The sequence below is a fragment of the Cyprinodon tularosa genome, unplaced genomic scaffold (assembly GCF_016077235.1).
Source record: "Cyprinodon tularosa strain WSP-4 unplaced genomic scaffold, ASM1607723v1 ctg300, whole genome shotgun sequence".
Lineage (NCBI taxonomy): Eukaryota > Metazoa > Chordata > Actinopteri > Cyprinodontiformes > Cyprinodontidae > Cyprinodon > Cyprinodon tularosa.
In genome coordinates this window covers 734535-756248 of record NW_024039009.1, presented here as the reverse complement: position 1 = coordinate 756248, position 21714 = coordinate 734535, and the positions used below count along the sequence as shown (strand labels likewise).

Here is a 21714-nt window from a genome sequence, read left to right as displayed (position 1 = left end):
AAACTCCCTCCTCCTCATTGGTTATAATTCATAAAGAATTGGCTGACACAAACTAAAGTGGTGCTCTGACTTATGCCGTTTAACTAAAAGACAATCTCCTTGCCAATAATTGATGCAGTACACAGTTTGTGATAATATGCATTTGTATGTTTAATTATCTGTTTTATTTACAAAGTTTATCATATATAAGTACTTATACATATATTTTGTAGGTATGCTGAACTTCAGACATACTCAGAACTGAACTTCCACCCGATAGAGGATGGGCACTGTGACGTCATTATTGAAAAGCCAACCATTTTCATGAAACTTGATGCTGGTAAGCCACTAACTGATTCAATTTCAGCTCTGGTGATGAAATGAACCAACTATCTATGCTAAGATTTAAGTATGTGCATCTCAGTGTTTTAGTTTGCTTAATTTAGACTCAAGAAAAAATATTTCACATTTTGAGAGCAATAATTGGATTCAAACTGGCTTTTTGTAGTGACCAGTGTGTTTTTTATTCTCTGTTTTCCTAAGAAACAGAGAAAATAGAAAAATACTTTAATATTTTGGGTCATTATATAAACCAAAAAAATATTATGTACCATAAAAGTGCTCCTTTTCTTTGTTTCAACAGGGGTGAACATGTACCACCATTTTTGTGACTTTGTAAATCTCTACATTTCTCAGCACATTAACAACTCCTTTAGCTCAGACATCAACATCGTCATGTGGGACACAGTGAGTACCATTACCACTTATCTGGAGATAAGGTTTAATAATCATATTTTAATTGACCCTAGGGTGAAGTAGAACATTTAAAAGTAATGACTAACATTTGCTTACACAAATGACATAATTCAAATACAGGAACAATGAGGCTGTGGTTTAGTTCTAAAAGTATTTTTAAAGTGGTAGGGAAACGGCTGTTCCAATGGTTGCATTTCCGAATTCTCCCGTGTACCACGGAAAAAATATAACGGAAAAAACCCCACAGATTTTAAGACAGGATTTTATTTTTAAATAGAAATGTTCTTAATTTTGGGAAAATATCATCTGATAAAGAGTACATTTATATACTTGTTTAGGCCAGAATAATTTGACATAAATGATTTCCCTACGACTTTAATGGTTTAAATACACAATGTCGGAAGTTAAAGACAGGTAGACATTTTTTTCAGTTCTGTGTGCTTTAGAGACCCAATTAAACAAGGAATGACCATTTTGATAACTGGTATTGACAATTATTGAAATTTAAGGAAAAGTATGGACCAACTGAATCTGAAAAACAAGTAATTTCCAAGTCCGTAGAAGTATCCAAAGAGGAAACAAATGCAGTACAATATTTGTAATTTAGATTATTAGAATTCAGAAAAATTTATGGAAAAAAAACTCTTAATTTATATATGTTAATTATTAATTTTGGTTTTTTTTTTCAGAGCTTTTATGGATATGGTGATCTGTTCAGTGAAACATGGAGAGCCTTTACAGATTATGACATCATCCACCTGAAGACATATGACTCAAAAAGAGTAAGTCTGTTATTAGTTTTGTGTTAAATAGCTTTTATTTATATAAAAGCTCTTTGTCTAGAGAAATGTAATTTCTCATAAATTGTATGAACACAACATAGAAGATAAATATATTTACAGATTTTATACACCAGTCTACTTTACATGAATTTAATCCTACAAAATTTAGAATATTTCTTAGCAAATCAGTTCTATCTTAAAGTACAGCTAATAAGCATGTTGATTTGCAAATTATTGATGCAAAACATTTAGCAAGTTTGAAAGGATTTGAATACCTTAGTAAGTAATGCCTGCTTTAAAGAATTGCATGAATGTGGCAGATTGATTTATAGTTTTTCATACCCTTATAGGTGTGTTTTAAAGATTCATTCTTCTCCCTTCTTCCAAGAATGAGATATGGTCTCTTCTACAACACACCGCTGGTAAGCTACTTTAAATTAAAATAGATATATTTTAAATAAGAACACATACACTTAATATTACTCTTTTTTATTTATTTTATGTGATGCCTCCAAAACATGAACTATAGCTATGTTTGCATACATAAGGATTTGGAATAAAGACCCGATTAGAATAAAAATGCTTCATGTAACAACGGCAATCAGAATATTATGAAAGGATTCAGCTCAGTCGGGGTGAAATTGTATTCCAATAAAGAGGCGCTGATCTAGAATCTGATCTACTGCCATCCACTTTCTGATTTCATCTTTCGGTTTCCTTCCACTCCCTCATTCTGTGACACAGGACTGAGAACAGTCAGAGCCAACGCCCCTTCACATTTGTGTTTGGAGGTTCTAAGGATGCATTTGAAAATCATGTGACTTGGAAGATTTAAAGATTTGAAGCACTTCTAGTAATTGCTACTGCATGCCAGCAGCCTGTGGATTATGTTGTTTGAAAAATATGGTGTCAATTTAAATCGAAATTAACTTTAAATAACACCCTGATTTAATGTATAATCTTTACCAACATATGTGGGCTGACTGTAATTGTTTCAGTTTAATGACTATCATTGTTATTGTTAGTTGCTGGTCTGTCCCCAGCATTAGCACAACAATATCAGTTTCAGTTTGAAACATGCAGTTTGCATCAAATATTTATGTAATATATTCAAAACCTCAGCAGATGCCATGTGCTCAGGTTATTTAAATGATAATTTCAAGGAGATCACTATAAAGATGATAGCATATAAATATTTGTTGTCCTGTAGTTTCAGCCTTGAGGTGTGAAATATTGCTAGGTCAGCCTCACACTGAAGCTGATTGCCTCTGCAGCATATGTCATGTTTTTATTCATGTGTTCACATTTAGACATACTCTGCACCATGAAATCTAAGACTTGTATCAAATGGATGGCCTCATTGGAAATTCATTTCACAGAAATATATGTTGTATATTTGTCTGGCTAGATGTAAAGAGTCTAAGGTTTTCCTCAAAAGTACACTCTGAAGAATATCTTTCTTCAAGGACTATAAATACCTAGATTCAAATAATTGATGTCAAAGAGTAAAAGTGTATCTATGTGACGGAATGGATCTGTGTGTTGTGCTGATTGTAGGTCACAGACTGCCACACTGAAGGGATGTTTAGAGCGTTTTCTCAGCACGTGCTGCATCGGCTTAACATCCCACAAAAGGGACCAAAGGTAGGTGTAGTTTTTATGCAGTACTAAAATACTGTTTTTATATATCTGCTTTATTTTTATTTGGTCCTGCAGGTGAAACACATGTGCAGCTGATTAAATAATTCAGCATTATCAACTAATTTTTCTTCAGAGGCGTAATCAAAATACAAAAAAAAAACATGTTTGATCTTGGTTCATTGGATTGCTGAAGGTTACTGACTATTATTTATGAAGCGTTAACATTTGTCCAAGTCCACAGACAGTTTGTAGAAATAGAAATTTTTTCACTCTCTGCATTAAGAGACTGTGTTAAAATACTTACTTGCTCTTTCGTAGCCTGTTGTCTCTGATCAGCTAAACAATGTACACATATCTCCCATTTGCTGCAGTTTTTAATCCCACCAGTGATGAGGAACCTGTTTAGAACATCACACCATATTGTTGCTTCGGTGCACTCTTTCACGTTCTGCCTACTCATCTAATTCTACGTTCACACCTAACGTGCTTTGGGTAGCAGAAGCAGCCACTCTATGTGCAAAGTCTATGGTTGGACGCGCATCAAAAGGTCATGCAGCGTGTCTAGAGCAGCAGGAGCAGTTCATCTTGACTAGGGATGCAAATTATCGATTAATTCATTAATCATTAGTTGATTATCTTATCGATCGACTTTCGATTAATTGATAAGCAGCGTTTTTCACCTGAGTTTCAGGGCTTCAATAGGGCCTTAATATAATTGAGGTATTATATTACATTAGCCAACATTATGATACCATAATTATATTGTATTATATTATACATTCCTCAAGTAATTATGCATTAGGAGAAGAAAGCAGACACGTTTTTAAGGTAAAACAAAATCTTTAATTTAAAAAAAACCTGGCTCAGTTCTTGCATTTGAAACAGACATAAAAAGAGAATAGAAGAAATTAAATAGAGAGCAAAACAGATTATTATTGAGCCTATAGGTTAGAAAGAAACTGCATAGGCTATTAATTGGGTAATCCTTAACAATCCTAAAATGAAACATCCACAACATATTTCTACCTCAATTTGTATAGGGTTACAGCAAAATAGAATGAAACGTTCACAGGGTCACTGAACACAACAACATAGCATAACATTACAGGGCCTCAAACCAGAACAATCAAATAAAGTGGTGATTCAATATTACCCTCTCCTAACTGAAATGTGGCACATCACAACTTGACCTAGGCCTAGGTTCTATATATTTTTGTTCAAGAAAATTAGCATGTTAACGTGCTCTGGGGTAAGGCGTGTACGTAGCCTAATTGTGTAATTGTAGGCATAGGCCTACAATTACACATATAAAAACGATACAATTGAATGACAATTACGACCTATTTGCATCATTATTTATTTTATTCATCATTATTATTAGTCTATTGGATAGACCCTATATGTAGTTATAATAATTAATGGATGCATACCTTCATGCGCTCGCCCAGCGAATCTCGCACTTTTTCCTTGAAGTCTGCAACTTTGGGGCTGTCCTCGTCTGAAGCGCTGAGGTGAGTGTTGATTAGACTGAACGTGATGGGGTACGTGTTTGAGATTGACACCTCCGACTCCGCAGACATCACCATAGTTGCACACTTCAATGTTTCCAACACGGGTGCCATATCTTCCATTAGCTGCCAGTAGTCGTCTCTCAACTCCAGCGTCCTCGCATCTGCCAGTTTTGTCACGGATCGGTCTGATAGCACGGCTGACACAGCCCATCGCTGTTCAACCAGGCGCTCAAACATGTCGCAGACTGAATTCCACCTGGTTTTACAGGATTGAATGAGGCGATGCGGAGGAAGCGACATTTGGTGTTGCTTTTCTTCCAGGGCTTTGGTTGCGATTGTGCTGTGGTGGAAATGTTTGACCAACCTTCCCGCTGCCGCGATTGCTCTGTCTACCCCAGCAGAAGCAAAACCATCATTGACAGCGAGATTCAGGGTGTGCGCGAAACACGCTACTGATTTCCAGCTGACTCGTGTAGGATTGTTCGCTTGGACAATATTCCTAGCATTGTCGTGGACACATGCTGTAACGCGGCCGGAAAGTCGCCAAGTCTCCACTATATAATTCAGCTTCTCAGCCAAGTTGTCGGCGGTGTGTCTGTCAGACATGCTCGTCGTAATCAGGATTGCAGATTTTAACAGCCAGTTTTCGTTGGTGTAGTGGCAGGTAACTGTGATGAAACTTTCTGTTGTGAGAGCCGTCCAACAGTCTGTTGTTAATGCTACAGCTGTAACAGCAGCGAGCTTTGTTTTTAGCTCACCTTTCTTTTTTTCGAACCGAGCTTCGAGGCGAAAAGTTATAGATGTTCTCGAAGGGATGTTGTAACCTGGCTCTATGAACCCAATGAGATCCTGAAATCCTGCACCGTCAACTGTGTTGATTGGCATCGAATCCCTCTCGATCATGCTGCAAATCTTCTCTGTAATGCCCTCCGCCCTTCTCTCATCACACGCTCGCCTTCCAATGGTAGCTGTGATTTTAGGTTGACCAGGTGAACTGGTGGTTCCATGGAAGACAGCAGCATGCACAGTGTTCAAATGATAACTGAGTGAGCTAGTGGAACTGTTGTATTTCAATACCGCATTACAAAGAGAACATTTGACTTCTTTGCCTGAATTAACAATATTGAAGTGGTCCCACACCGCACTTCTTTTCACCCGCTTCATTTGGTTTTCAACCCTGGTCTCTCTCGCGACACGAGGCGTGTTCTCGTTCTCACGCTGTGTTCAAGTTACAGTAAAGCGCTAGCACCCTCTAACGGTTAATCGTGATTAATACATTTTGATAGAGCAACCTCTTGATCGACAATTAATCTAAAGTCGATTAACCGTTTGCATCCCTAATCTTGACCCATCTTAGCAGCTGAAACAGCACCTCATGAACTTCCAAGCATCTGAGGCACATGGCACATTTTTCAAGCAGCAGCTGCTGGAGCTTGAAAATTTTTATTTTGCTGCCCGATGCGTCACATCAGCCAATCAGAGAAGCTGATCTGGGAGCTGGCAGGAAAGACAGACACCGTTGCTCATGCAGAGAGATATGATCAATCCCCTGAAAAAGTTTATATCTACTTCCAGTAACCACAAACAGTAGGGGAAAACCCCCAGTAGGCGACTAGGCCTAAGGCAGGTTGTGCTGGCGATTCCCAGTGACAGTGCAGCACCGGTAAGTATGAGTGTGTATGCCACTGAGAGCGAAATAATATTTTAAGGCAGGATCGTCATCATAGGCTACGTTCACACTGCAGGCCTTGATGCTCAATTCTGATTTTTTGTGAAATCTGATTTTTTTTGCTTTGCCGTTCTCATTTCCAAATATATGCGACTTGTATGTAATCTCCTGTGTGAACTGCAGTCATACAACTCAAGTGTCCCACATGCGCAGTAGAGGATGCAATGACATCACAGGCCAGCGTGCCCTATGTTTACGGAAGTAAACATGGTTGGTAGTGCCGGAGTGCATCGAGAGGTCTTTTCCAACCATAAAAGCACAATCTTTTCAATATGGTTAAACATAAATACTGGTCCCTGTATCATCATCTGCCATGGTTGTTGTCTTTCTTGCTGCTTCTTCATAGCACGATACAGAATAGTGACCTTTATCAGGTATTGATGACACAGACACAGGTCGCATTTTAAAAGATCAGATTCGTATCGGATTCAGGACCACATAGCCAAGTGGCCTGGGTCGGATTGGAAAAAATCGGATCTGTGTTGTTCAGACTGCCATGAAAAAATCAGTTCATATATTAAAGATCTCTCCTTAATATGTGAACATTCTCTATCTGTTCTGGTTTGAGATGCTGCACAGACTGGTTAAGTGGGGCTTTGCTTAATAGAATGTGCCAGTGTTTTTCTATGAATTAATCGTTTTTTAAAAATAAATTTTCATAATCTGTCCAAATCCAAAGTGGGAAATTGTTTTAATTTTTGTATAGCACAGAGACAAAAGTAAAAAAAAAAAAATCTGCAGATCTGCCCATTCTGCCTAGTCAGAGCCTCTCTATACGCATTCAGTGTGAAACTGAAAAAAGTTGGAAATTAAAAAGTCGTACTTAACCTGTGTGTTCAGGCTTTTAGATGTGTATGGGATGGATTTCTAAGATCTTTGGATCATGCATCTTAGAGCCACAACAATATCAATGTCTCAGACTAATAGTGCAACTGTCAGTGAGTCAGTCAAATTAGTGTAAATAAGTAATTGAAATTAATTAATTGAATCTTTGATTGAACGCTTTGCTCTTAATTTTTATTAATTTAAAGTGTAATCTGTGGATTTCACTTGGATTATGTAGTCTTGTTTAGGATCTGTTTGTGTGTACTAGAATATTTATTTGCCCGTTTTGTACTACTGTTATCTACACAAACATCTAATTAAATTGACCATAACTTTGTTTTGTAAAGAATAAACCTGCACAAACTAATATTCACACAAACTTCTTCTCCTAAGTTTTCCTCCGTTGATTCTTTTAATACACACATGCATTTATAACACATGCATACACCTGCACATTCACACACAAATAGACTCTTAAACAATGTTATTATTTTTGCTTCCAAAGGACATGTTTTTGTCTGAAACTATGTCAGCTGTTGATGTTTGCTAACTAAGTTTTGATGTTTGCTGCTTAGTTTATCTATTTTTGTTAACTCAAGAAAATACCTGAATGTAGTTGCATGTGTTTCATTAATTTTGTGTTGGACGTCTTGATCGTGAAAACAGCTGTGCATTCTCCTTCTCCATTGTGTCCAGCTGATCTAGCTACACCTGCTGCATTTGATCACTCTCACTGGCATCTTTTTATACACAGCCTATATCGTAAACCAGGATGATAGAAGCACAAAGTTAAAAAGCTGCTATACCACGTCTACGTTGGGAGACGAGGAGGACATATGCGTTTAAGTCTAGAAATTCCTGGTGAAAATGTACGTAGCCTGAACCCTCTATGGACGCTACACCGGTATTGTCCACGAAAGTAGCTTAACTACTGAGAAGCTATTTCATGTAGAAAACAGCAATTTTACAACCACTTTATTGAGAAACAGGCTAGTAACGGTGCTACTGCCCATCACTGAAAAAATTATGAAAAAAGGATGAAAATTTAAAGCAGTGATTGCATTTCGACAGGATGGAGACTGAGACAGACCTTGAACAGATAGAAAATTTAAGCATATTTCTCACCTGAATGTTCCAGAGTTGTAGCAGACGTCCTTTTGGTCCCGCAGTCCCAGATACATGCTATAAAAGCACATTTGGGCCATTGGCTCCTTTGAGTAACTTACATGATGTGTGTGGCAAAACAGCCCATAAAGTGTTTTTTTTTTTCGGCAAGGAGCAGAATATTGATCTTAAACTGTAATAAATGAGTTAATAGACTAAAATTTGCCAAGCTGTCAGGAGATATTATATTATTGATCTTTAGGTTTTATATTCTCACATCCATTATTCATATTTTAACTGCTCTGAATTTGCAAGTTGTAAGGGATGATTTTGTGATACTTTGTAATGAAAAATATCTTTGTTGCCCTGTCTTTTAATGATGCAGGGTCTTGGATATGGTTGACCTTGTCATAACTCTGATTAACAAATGATTAAACGTCTGTTTTGCATGTTGAAGGGGCACAGGCTGCACAGTTATATGAATCATTGTGTTGCCTGATAAGAATAATAATATAGACAATCACTTATTCATCCTCTAATCTAATCTCTAACTCTGCAGAATTTTTTTATGGTGTCTAATTTAAAGGGATCATATCTTTATGACCAGCAAATCCTGTTAAGTTCTACTGTTAACTCAATTCTTTGTGCCAGCGCATAAGTTATTCATAGCAGTCACAGAAAATATGATGAAAGTATTTTAAGTGAGACATTGTTCTACTGCTGATACCAGTGGATGACCTAAAATAAGAGGTCTTTTTGGCCTTTCTGGAACTTTTTCTTTCATCACAAACTTAATGGAATCAAGAAATTTGTTTAACTGCTGGTCCTCTCATTTGTTCCTCATTCATTTTCCGTAACCATCATCTCTTCTTATCTCTCCTTATCATAATTGCTCTTTTTATTTGGATGGTTTCTTTTTTTCTGTTCCCTCCTTTTGGGAAAGGTGTGAAACAATGTCTGTATAAATGTGCTTTTAAATCTTGCTGTTAGCTCTTATAATTTGGTTATTTTCTGTGAAAACCTTACACGTTAATCCATTGAAAAACTGAAGATGTGACCCATATTTCCTTATTTCTGTGGCTCCAAGAGATGTATGCAAATCTGCCTATCTGCTAGGGCTGAACAATTTTGCCAAAAATAAAATTGCGATTATTTTTTTTACCAATATGGCGATTATATTCTGATTTTCCTCGTCACTAACCACAAGCTTGTAGAGGTTTTATTTTAGGGTTTCAGTTTTTTAATTGCCTTGAAAGCTTGCTTGTCCAGAGTCCAATGTTGCAGGGAGTGTACTCTAACCCTTTTGAGAAAATGTGCTTATCTGCATGCTAGCTGGAATTCTCCCCACCTTTTTGTGCTTTGTTAAATTGCGGTTATATTGCAAATGCAATTGATTGCCCAGTTCTACTAACTACCAGGTTTTTTTAATGTAAAAGTGAATATTTCGGTAAATTTATTGAAAGATTTTGTTCATGTTGCGCCATACATTCTGTAAAATTTAGATGAAAGCCCGGAATTATAAAAATTATAAATAAAAACTGCAGTAACCTGTCTGCATATTGTAAACTAAAGACACCCTTTTATCCCACTGCACCAGCATAGGGTCTGACAATGGGTGCAAGGATTTCAAACCCCGATACCTAATGGCAGTCAGGGTGCCATTGTCTAGCCTGTATAGGTCTGTGTGTCTCTCCATGGATATGCCTCCCCAGACCATCACTGACCCACCACCAAACCGGTCATGCTGAACAATGTTACAGGCAGCATAACGTCCTCCGTGGCTTCTCCAGACCCTTTCACGTCTGTTACATGCGCTCAGGGTGAACCTGCTCTCATCAGTGAAAAGCACAGGGCGCCAGTGGCGGACTTGCCAATTCCGGTGTTATGTGCCAATCGAGCTCCACAGTGACGGGCAGTGTGCACAGGGCCCAATAGAGGACGTCGGGCCCTTAGGCCACCCTTGTGAAGTCTGTTTTTTTTATTGTTTGGTCAGAGACAATCACACCAGTGGTCTGCTGGCGGTCATTTTGTAGGTCTCTGGCAGTGCTCCTCCTGCTCCTCCTTGTACAAAGGAGCAGATACCGGTCCCGTTGATGGGTTGTAGAGCTTCTACAGCCCTGTCCAACACTCCTGGAGTAATTGCCTGTCTCCTGGAATCTCTTCCATGCTCTTGAGATTGTGCTGGAAGACACAGCAAACCTTCTGGCAATGGCACGTATTAATGTGCCATTCTGGAGAAGTTGGACTGCCTGTGCAACCTCTGTAGGGTCCAGGTAGCGCCTTATGCTAACAGTAGTGACAGTGACCCTAGCTAAATGCAAAACTGGTGAAAAAGAGTCAGAAAAGATGAGGAGGGGAAAAAATGTCAGTGGCCTCCACCTGTAAAACCATTCCTGTTTTGATGGTTGTCTCGTTGTTGCCCCTCTAGTGCACCTGTTGTTAACTTGATGCTATACTCTGATTACAAAGTGTTCCTTTAATTTTTTTTTGAGTAGTGTAATAGTTCAAAGGAGTGCAGACCTATGCAACCCATTTTCTTTCATGTTAAAGTCCTGTTTAATTCATTCTAAACACATTTTTTTGTATTAGCAATAATGTCTGCTTATATGTGGAAAAAGTATTGAAAATATGTTTTGTGATCACTTTATTTCATCAGAAAAAATGGTTGAAATTGTAAACTTTCAGGTATGGTAAATCTGAATTCTGAACACAAGGTGGCAGCATAGACTAGAGAAAAAAGCCTGTTCCCACTATGTTGCCCGTTTAAAAAAACTGCTTCAGCTTTAGAATGACTACTGTATTGGTTTCAGATGATACACCCTGTTGCTTCAAATCAGACTAATGAGATATGGAAACATTAAGGCTTTTTCATGAATTAGCTGCTGTTTTCCAACCCCCTGTCTTTTCTGGCCTCAGCTGATGAATTATTGGGTTAATCTCCATTTTCAGGAGGGGCGTGTTCGTGTCACACTGCTGGCGCGCAGCACAGAATACAGAAGGATCCGAAACCAGGTGGAAGTAAGTTACACCCACCCTCTGTCTCTCTTTCTAACCCTTGTTTTCCTTCATCGTCTTTCTGTTTCCTTTTCCTCCCTTTACTTATGCAACTTTTCTGCTCCCCCTTCTCCCAGTAATCCTTCTGTCATTGATTTGCTCCCCAACTGCATTAAGTGCCTGTTTAAAATCTTAGTTGCTATAAAACAGTACAAAAAGGCTTGTGATTTATGTAGTGGTCGTCTGCTCACACATCCCTGTGTTGTTTCTACAGCTGGTCAACGCTCTTAAAACTGTACCTCTTCTGGAGGTCAGTGTGGTGGACTACAAATACAAGTAAGTTATTGATTGCTGCTTCACATCACTCATGAAGGAGACAGCTTTGGTTAATGACACATGAAAGGGTTTTGTTGTAGACTTAGTCTTTGACAGTGAAGGAGACAGACGTGAAAATCTTTGTTGTCTTTTAGGGATGTTCCCTTCCTGGAGCAGCTCAGCATCACCCACAACTCGGACATCTTCATAGGGATGCATGGTGCTGGGCTCACTCACCTCCTCTTCCTCCCTGACTGGGCTGTCATCTTTGAGCTGTGAGTGACATTTAGTTTTATTTCACAAACTCTTAGACTGAATGTTAGGAGAGGCGTCTGGAAAAGGGAGGGGAGTAACCATTTTGGCAGCGCCAGCCAGCTAAAGTACCTTTCAATCACTGTGAAATACCGCCTAATTAATCAGGCGCTCATCACACCTGGCAAGCCTTGGCAGAAAAAAAAAGCTCTTAGGCTGTGTGTTTGTGTATGTTGGGATGTCTAGGGTAGCCAATGTGGCATTTCTTTGTCTGTTTTGGATATATATGCATGGCACGAGAGAGTGAAGCATGATGGGCACACGTGCAATGAAGAAAGAACATGGCGGAGAGAACAAGAGCCTATTGTCTGCATCTGTCCCCTTTAGATATAACTGTCAAGATGAGAGCTGCTATCGAGATTTGGCTCGCCTGCGCGGCATTCGATATGTGACTTGGCAGAAAATGGACAAAATGCTCCCCCAGGACAAGGTAGGGAAGCACCAGCGGGAGCCATTATCCAAGTGGAAGCTCTTTGACTTAATTTTGCCCATCACACAGTGCCTTGTGAAGTTTTTTTGATTTGTAAGGATACATAAACACAAAGTGGAGCATAACTGTCAAACGGAAGGAAAAGGAGACAATGTTTTTAAAATGTTTAGCACAAATGATCTGATAAGGGTTTTGTGTGTTTAATTCAGATTCTGCATCAAGATCACCTTAACTGTAATTAAAGCTTGGTGTGTTTTGGGAAATGTATCCGTCAGCTTCTCTCATCTAGAGACTGCTTCATGTAGTTTCTAGCTGGTTTTCCCACAGCATTACCCACAGTATAACTCCATCCATCTTCCATCAGCTTCCCTGTTTCTGCGTCCCCTTTGAGGATGAGAAAACTGCAAATAGACTCCTTATGGCTTTGTCAAAAGTTCTTGTTCTTTTAAGGCTGCATTTGCATATTATAAGACCACTATTAGGTAAACATTTTTCATACCCTTGGCAGATTCATCTATTATCTTTATTCACCCTTTATGTTTATTTCTAATAGGAAATAAATCAGTATAATAAGCTGAAATCTATGATGAACTGGTTTGTTGAAAATCTTTTATACCCTTCTCAATAATTTGATAAATCTCTGTTAGTCTTAAAGCAATCAAGTCCTTGCTGACCTGCTTTTGCATGTTTGCTCTGATATGTTTGACAATTTATCTGCACTGATAAACTCGTTTTAGGAGACCCACTTGCCATAATGATCATCTTTAACTGCCCTCAAAGTTTCTTCATTTGTGCCACTTCAATGTGTTATTACTTATATGCAGAAGAAATGTGTTAGTAAAATAGAAAGATCACTTTTACAAAAAATTCTTACAATTTAAAGATGCAAACCAAAACATATATGATTATATGAGAAAGGCCTTTTCCCCTGGTTTCACAATTCTGCACTGCAAACCTTCGTAAAGCACTTTAGGTGCTAGATTCATTTATAGGTAAGGTATTAAAGATGACTGCTTTTGCTTTTTAACAGTTTGAAAACACAAACACACCTTCTCATACTTTTATACCTGTTTTTAATATTATTTTTTCACTATGGATGTCTTCTTCTATATCCTTTCCAGGGCCATCATCCTACTTTAGGGGACCATCCTAAGTTTACTAACTACTCCTTTGACGTGGGGGAGTTTGTGCGTATTGTGCTAGAAGCGGCTGATTATGTCACGCAACATCCCAAATGGCGTCGGAGTGTCCATCATGATGAACTGTGAAGTACCAGATGTCGCCTGCTGTGGAGCTCGTAACTTGAATGATAACGGGAGGGTGTTTTAAGGTGTTATTAAAAGTTATGTAACTGACCAGTAAATCTCAGTCACACAGTGTTATGCTTGTCACCTCTGGTCCACCGCTCTGATAGATCTTGATGAAAGAAAGAAGTATGGCGACAGCTCGTGTTTGAGTAGCTTTCACTAGTCTTATTAGTGTCACATCAGTTAAAGGGTGCGTGCAGTTGAAGCAGCTGGAGAGCAATAAGACGTCTCCCATGTTTCTTCATTACCTCCACAGCAGCCACTTCATTCCATGTCGTCAAAGTTGGTAAATGAGCAGCTGTTTTGGCACACCCTTCGCATGCGACATCCTGTCTTATTCCATCAGTGTCATGTTGACGGGAGCCTCTCGAGAGCTGCTGACAATCACAGTACAGTTTGTGAGCACAGCCAGCATAAACCAGCCCAAAGTCAAGCATTAAACTCTTAGCTGTATCCACACTTTTAAGTTTTTACCACCCAGTTAAAGTGTTTAGAAATACACTGCAATCATGGATCAATTTACAGTAACACTATATCTATGTTTTTAACATGTGGTGCTTTTTAAAAGTGTTCACAGCTCTTGAAGATTTACACATTTTGTCAGACTGAAACTACACTTACTTTCACTTCACCATATTTTATTTGGATTTTATTTGATACACTAACTCATAGTAGTGCATAAATGCAAAGTGGAAAGAAATAAATATACTTTTTTCATGTTTTTTTAGGAATAAAAATCTGATACCACTTAATATTGACAGACTCATTAGATAAGAGTCCAGCTGTCAGTAATTTAATCTGATTATGAAAGCAGCTGATCTATTAGGACCAAGAAACACAGTAATCAGGGATAATGTTTTGGAGAATTAATTTAAGTCATGGGGAAGTCATTCAGAGAAGCAACCGAAAGGTCCAGAACTCATATGGAAGACTTTCTTTACCTCTCAGCTATTAGTTGTGCATCCTACTTTTCTGGCCTTTGTGGAAGAGTTGCATGAAGTAAACCTGTGTTGTAACGGTCACAAGAAACCAGGTTTGCACCAAGCTAAATGAGGAAATGCAGAAAATATTTGGAAGAAGGTACCCCGGATGGCTGAGTATTGAAGTATGGTGGTTTAACCAGGGGGCATGATAAAAAATGCATGCCAGATTTAGAACAACAAAAAACTTGTTTAACTGTCCTTCCACTTTACAGTAGTGCATTACTTGTGTTATATTCAGTCTCATACAATCTCACACTTGTTACTGTGGGAATGTGTAAATACTCCAAGGATTTTGATATGTTTATGTTTAACACATCCCAGTTTACATTTATATTTCTTTTTTGTTGTGAAACTCTGAATTATTGCAGCAAACTGCACCTGACTTACAGGTGTGGTTCCAATGTTTTCATCACAACTAGAAAGGTAAAAACAGGATATTTGCACCCACTCTGCAGCTGGCAGATAAGTTTTTTTTAAGCATTAGTGTTAATGTTTGGTGTTGCACATACATCTAGTATTATTAAAGTAAATAAATTATGTGTTAGTAACTTAAGTTGAACTCTCAGTATAGATATCTGAGATCATGTTTGTTTACTTTTGTTGTTAAACATTTGTTTACATTTTTTTAAACTTGTGTCACTGTAAACATTTAAATCTTTGTTACTATTGTTTTTGATTACGCTTTTTTAAAATCTTTTCCTTATTTGACTAAATTAAAACCTCAGTGTCCTAAAAGTGACTTTGTGAGCACATTGGTTAGATCTGTATGCTTTTCTAAAGCCCCTGAATAGTATTGATATTGTGTGTGACACTAAATGAAGTAAAAAAAAGCAATTACTACAGTTTGAAATCAGCCTAAAGCAATAAGGAGTAGTTCTCTCTGTGAACACAGGTTTTTGATTAACTGCAATGTTTATAGTTTAAAATTTAAAAGCTGTGTACTATTTCTAAATAAACACTAATTTTGATATATGTCAAAGCCTGTATTTCTTTTTACATTAGGGTTTACATCACATTTCATTCAACTCAATGCTATCCATCATCTTGTGAGTGTTAACGATGGGAGGGAGGTTCTTGCAGATGCCATACATCTCTATGCTGCTGGTTTCATTATGTTAAGGAGCTGGCTTGCAAAAGAGGGAAAGAGCACTTTCTCCCTGACTTTTGACTCACTATAATAACTCTGGACAAGCTCAAAATGTGTCTGATTTAACTGTGGCAACTTAGCGCCACATGGGGGCAGTGTAACACCACACATCAGGCAACATGTCCACCCAGCGCTCTGGATGAGCTTTCAGTGGTTTTAATAGAACGGAGGCTTCAGAAAAACATAAAATAAAAACAGATTCAACCGAGAATGGATTTTTCCTTTTCAATGGTGCAACTTTAAGTCCTGTATCAGCAGCTTTTGCAGCAGGCAAAGATGCTCCAGTGCACTCAGCGGATGTTGTCTCGGAACTTTCTGAATATTGACAGACACTGAGCCCGTCTGGCAGTGAGACTATTTCTGGCCCTGGTCGGGTTGCTGCAAGTGACCTCGTGAAAGAATTGGAAAAAAAAAAAAAAAAAAAACTTAACGAGGATCCATTATTTCCAGTGGATCATCTGGTCCGATTTTAGAAAATAAAAAATATTTTTTCAAACAAATGTGTCATCAGACTTTTCTGCGCCGTCGTGCTACTGAGAGAGCGCACTCCTCTGACCGCAGGCGCAGTTTGCAACAAAATCTCAATTAGTGATGTTGCTCCTACACCTTAACATCCCTACAAGCAGGGATTATATTTTACCGCCTTTGGACTCAGCTTATTGTCATATATATAGTAGACATTTGCCTTTTAAGTGGAGAAATCCGGTCTTTCAGTAGAAAAGCAGACCTTATTGTGTGTTTTTCAACGACTGGAAGGCTCCAGCATAGAAACAGACTCCAGAAAAGAGATTTAACAGTAATAACTGCACACTCAGTTTGTCAGATACCACTTTTTATCCAAGAATGAGTTTGATTTTAAAGTAGTAGGGCCTATACCTTGGGATCATTTATTATTGACCCTAACATCTTATCCCCTGCAGCATATATATCAATGTAAATTGTCCACAGACTCAGGACTCCTGAATTTTCAGACTGAACCCTTCTGCCTTAAAGCATTAATTTAGGGGTTGGGACGTTTTTTTCCCAGTTAAGGCTCACGAGAATGGCTTCCTGTGACCTATGAATTAAGACGTATTGCACAATATTAGTATAAATATATTCTCAGTGAACGTATGTTAAATAGCACAATGACCGCTTCACTGCCCGTTCAAAACTTTTAATCTTGCAATCCATTTTACTCTAATGCAATCAATCAAAGCCACAATGTCTCATGTAGTTTTTTTTTTCAGGGTGTTTACAATACAATTGTAAAAAAAAAACTAAACAAATCATGCATTTCAATTATGTGAAAAAGCTCAGTTCAATGATTTACAAAGCGTTTTAACATAATAGGTTATATGTTTACATACTGGGAATTAGTGGTGATATCAGGTTGTTAAAGGTATGTGTCATTTCTCAGTGGGGTATTATTACTTAATTTAAGCATAAAGGGATACATTTTATGAGTATAGGAAATGGGATTTTGCCTAAATCTATTACAACCTATAGTCATCTTTGTTCACATATTCATTCATTCACACTGCAGATAAACAGGAAGGTTAATGCAGGAATATTGATCTTAACGGAAGGATTGTTCCTGAAGTTAAAAGCAGATTCTCCCATGGGGGTCGAGAATTATTCTATATTACAAAACTGGAAAGACAAACTCCAGCCTACATAATGTAAGCTTCACCACAACTCATAAGCACCGTTCTGTTCAGAACTTAAACACATGAAGGGACATATCGTTTTGGTGAAATAGTGCCCCCATAAAAGGAAAAAAACAACAACCCAGAAACAAATACGCATATCTAATGGGCGAGTAAAGAGTAAATTCAATTTTGCATCGTTAATCTGCGTCCAGAAAAGTGTTTGATGCAGTTTTCACTGATGCTATCAGGGCCATCCGATGAAGAGGAGATAAGTGCTGTTGGCTGTTGCCTCCATTAGCTGCCTGGCTTTAGGATAAAAGCCCTCCACCTCTCGATCCCCGCTGGGACATTAATGCTCTGCTCTGTAGATTGTTGAACAGACTGAGCACCAACTTTAAAATTTCCTCTATTCTACAGTCATTTGTTTGTTTATTGTTTGCGGATTTGTCCAAACCATACCAAATATATACTCTGTGACAGTCCGGAGCTGTCCGTGGTGCTGAAACCGAACCAAACATTTAGTTAGATACAGTACCTAAATTTCACAACTAGACTTACAAAGTGCCTCATTTCTGGCACACCTGCATTAGTACCTCATCTACACCCAGTTCAAAGCCAGACGGATCGATTCGTTATAGATCTGAGCAAGGATTAATCTGCTGAAAACAACACCGGTGCACTTTTTCCTTCTGTTCGCAGGTGGCACACTTAGTTCAAAGGTGTTTTGGGAACCAAAACGACATTGTTATCCCCTAAGCATATGTCGCGTTTTCTCCCCACCAAAACAAAAAATAAAGTAGGGTATCTTTCACAGAAGATCGCACGACCAAGGAGTGCTGGCAACAGGAGCGAAAGGGAGACATCTGAATGTATCGGATACCCCTCACCTCGGGTCGTTAGTGGACATCGATCTCCTCTAAAGCTTAATGACTGCAAATACAGCGCAGAACAATCAATCGCCATCAACACGCAGGAATATTCTGGGATGGGATAATTGATAGGCTGTCTCCTGGTGCGCAATGGAGATGCTGCGGTGATTAAATTCTGTTTAACATCTTGTTTCATCGCGGTTCAGAGATGGGAAGGAGGTTGGCTTACATCATCCTCGCCTATCTCTAAGCGTTGATATCTGTGCGTGATCTGGAACATGAGCACAGCGAAGGTGCTGGGCACACTATTAGATGACGGGATGGGATCCCTAAGGCATACAGCTGTCCATCTGCGAACAGCATTGATCCCCCACAGCTCATACACGCTCAACTTTACACACATATAACGAGTTGCTGAAGAGTAACAGGTCACACCTGTTCATCTTCCATTTGTGTTCAAAACCAATAAGAATTCTTATTGGTTTTTAAAAAGGTGAGGCTGTTGCAAGTTAAAAGGAAAAGGTCTGCATTTTTATTTATGTCGTTTTCAACTCCTTAAATGAGAGATTTGATAAAAATCATAACTATGGTAGGTTTATATGGAAAGCCAAGAATGCAACAGATAAAAATCTATGAAAAATGTTATAATTAAGTTAAAGGTGCAAAGTAACACAGATAATTAATAATAATGTAAGAGCATCATTCGTTTATCAATTGCAATGAATTAGCCTACCCTTGGAAGTATTAGATTTCTTTTCATATTTTTTCAACTGCTCCATGGAATAATTAAACCACTAAGGCTCAAGATTCTGTAATCTGATTAGTCAACCCTCTCATAATGCTGAGTTTAGTTTGTGTCAGAAGTCAGAGAGAGGATCTGCAAATTAAGTTACACCCAAGGTGTGTATAGGTCGGGGAACCAAATGGATTTACTATTTGATGTATTGCTTGGTACAATGGGGAATATTACATTTGCTTTGCATCCATTCAAGAACTCAAATAGCATTTTTATGAATAAAGGTTGTGTTTCTCCAAGTTTACTGACAATCCAAATGTCTGGAAGCCACATTGGATGCAACCCTACGATTGGTAAAGGCAACATTTCTTGTCTTCTTCCCTACAGTCCTGTTGGCTTTCTTGTTGCATTTCAAATAATTAGTTCTCCCACTCTCAGAAATGTAAATATAGGAAATTACATTGGCTTTAACTGAAAATCTGTGCTTTAGTCTTAAAAAATGAGCTTTTCAGCAACAAGACCTCCTTCTTGGTGAGATCAATTGTGGAACAGGGCTTCATGTCCAATGTTAAGTATGGTGGAGGATCTGTGACACTGTGGGCCTATTTGTCTTTCAGATAACCTGGTGACCTTGTTACAGGCAATACCAGAATGGACTGTTTAGAATATCAGGAACTAGAAAAAAGAGTATTTGTTGGACTCTACCAGAAAACGGACGATGAATGATCATTTTTACTATAAATTTCCTATACACAGAGGTAGGCCATTATTTTACTTTAAACCTTTGGTGTAGGGTTAGACTGTACGGATGACATGATGAGGTGTTTCACCACTGTGGGAAAATAACATATAGGATTTCTCTTTCTTTTTACAAAAATGTACACTAAGTTTTTTAAACTTTAATCACAAAGTGAGACATGTATTTCTGCACACCAACCTCCATAAGATTGAACGCTTCTCCAAATGATTTAGTATCGATTGTCTCTAAAACAATATGATTGATTACGTTTCCACTGGGGTCTGCTCTGTAAACTACATGACACCAGTGAGGGAGAAGAAGCGGGGTGTGGAACGGAGCCGGGTGAACGGGGCGGGCGCTGTTGCACGTGTTCTGAATCGGGGAGGACGAGCTCACATCGCGTTCCTCATGTCCAATCGATCCCCGCTCGGGAGGAGCGACGGGAGAGCATTGGAGTATCACTCCTGCATCCCTGTGCCCCATCACTCTCATCAGCATCTCTCCAGCGACAGCAGCGCATCTCCGTGACAGACTCAGGCAAACGGTTTGGTGATAAGCTGGAGGAGAAGAACTTGTTTGGAGCCGGAGCTCGCTTCGTGGGGGAATTACGCACTTCTGGAGACTTTTCTGCTCCTTCTGATCTTAACAAGAGACTTCTCACCTTTGCTGCTACTTAAGTTATTTTTTATTTTTTTTGTTGCGTTATTGGTGTCGGATCTGGACTAGAGGCTCGAAAGGATTGACTCCTTAAAGTCTGGAAGTTGAAGCTGAAAAGTGAATAAGCGCTCCTCTCACTTGGATCCCGTACAGTGCGCACTGATCATGCCTCCGATATTGTAGATTCGGGTAAGGTGTTTCCCACTCACATTCAGCCTAACTGCACATCTCTTTTCGCAGCAATAGGATCATGGCACAAGGATGCAGTCACTGATGAGTCCAAGCAATGAACGATGACTCCATAGTGTCACTTTCATTTATTTCCTTATCTTCTTAAGTTATCAAGTGATGATCTTGTAAAACATCTACCATACATTCACAAATTTATACGACGAGTTTATTGAAAGCACCCAGCCAGTTTTATCCATTATATGTGGAGCAAACTACGGCAGATGGAGGTGAGACTGATGCGGCGTTTCATGACTTGAGGTTAAAGGAGCGGTAGGAGAGAGATTCCTGCTCATCGGGCTATTTTATTTGATGACTTTGCATGGGTTATGATGGACTGGGAGCTGGAACCAAAATGCGTGGAGATCAGAGACATTTAAGATATGAAGATGACAAAGAAATAAAAACCCGGAGCTGTCGGCATCTCTGACCAGATCGTGCGCACTGAGGTGATGTGAGAGAGAAATGTGCTGCAGGAACTCTCTATAGTACGCACACATACTCCCCCTATCTCTCTGTCTCTCTCTCTTCTGCTCACACACACACACTTAAAGCGAGAGGCGAAAATTACTTGCTGCATGTTAATGGCCGCAGTAATGAGACCAAACCCCTATCGTGTTGTAATTGTTTGCCCCCCTTGTTTCCTCCCACCCCCTCACATCGTTCGGCTCTGCAGCTTGTACTGTATTTCAGACGCTGTAATTATTTCCCCCATTGTTTGTTTTTGTTGCTTTGTAACTCTGCTCTGACACTCCTCTGAAGGCGCTTTATTGGGGCGGACTGGAGAGCGGGGGAAAGGGGAGAGGAGAGGGCGACTGAAGAGGATATATGTCCTCGGACTTCATTCTCATTGACAGTCACATTAACACTGGAGCAGCGCTCTTAATCCTGGGGAGATTACTCTCTCCAACCTGTCACCCAGTCACACACAGTGTGACAAAAACCTGTATAAAGGTGTGATTCTAGTGTTTGTGCATGCACACACACACCTATATGAATAACTACCAGAATATTCAGGCAATTACTCCATCTAAGGCTT

At 38.9% G+C, this 21714-nt stretch overlaps 2 protein-coding genes across 2 annotated transcripts in view; both read left to right on the top strand.

The window, feature by feature from the left end:
- Positions 1-206: 206 nt before the first annotated feature.
- LOC119787775 (EGF domain-specific O-linked N-acetylglucosamine transferase-like) lies at positions 207-15640 on the top strand. Its single transcript, XM_038291812.1, has 10 exons — positions 207-319; positions 623-726; positions 1425-1517; positions 1868-1939; positions 3075-3161; positions 11277-11345; positions 11596-11657; positions 11792-11911; positions 12276-12378; positions 13500-15640. The coding sequence occupies exons 1-10, from the start codon at positions 304-306 to the stop codon at positions 13644-13646; spliced, it is 873 nt and encodes a 290-aa protein (XP_038147740.1). The 5' UTR covers positions 207-303; the 3' UTR covers positions 13647-15640.
- Positions 15641-20150: 4510 nt separating this feature from the next.
- The window catches only part of tafa4b (TAFA chemokine like family member 4b), a 63841-nt gene continuing 62277 nt past the window's right edge, over positions 20151-21714 (top strand). Inside the window, exon 1 of the mRNA XM_038291813.1 lies at positions 20151-20636. The gene's annotated coding sequence lies outside the window, so the exon portion shown is untranslated. The remainder of the gene's footprint in view (positions 20637-21714) is intronic.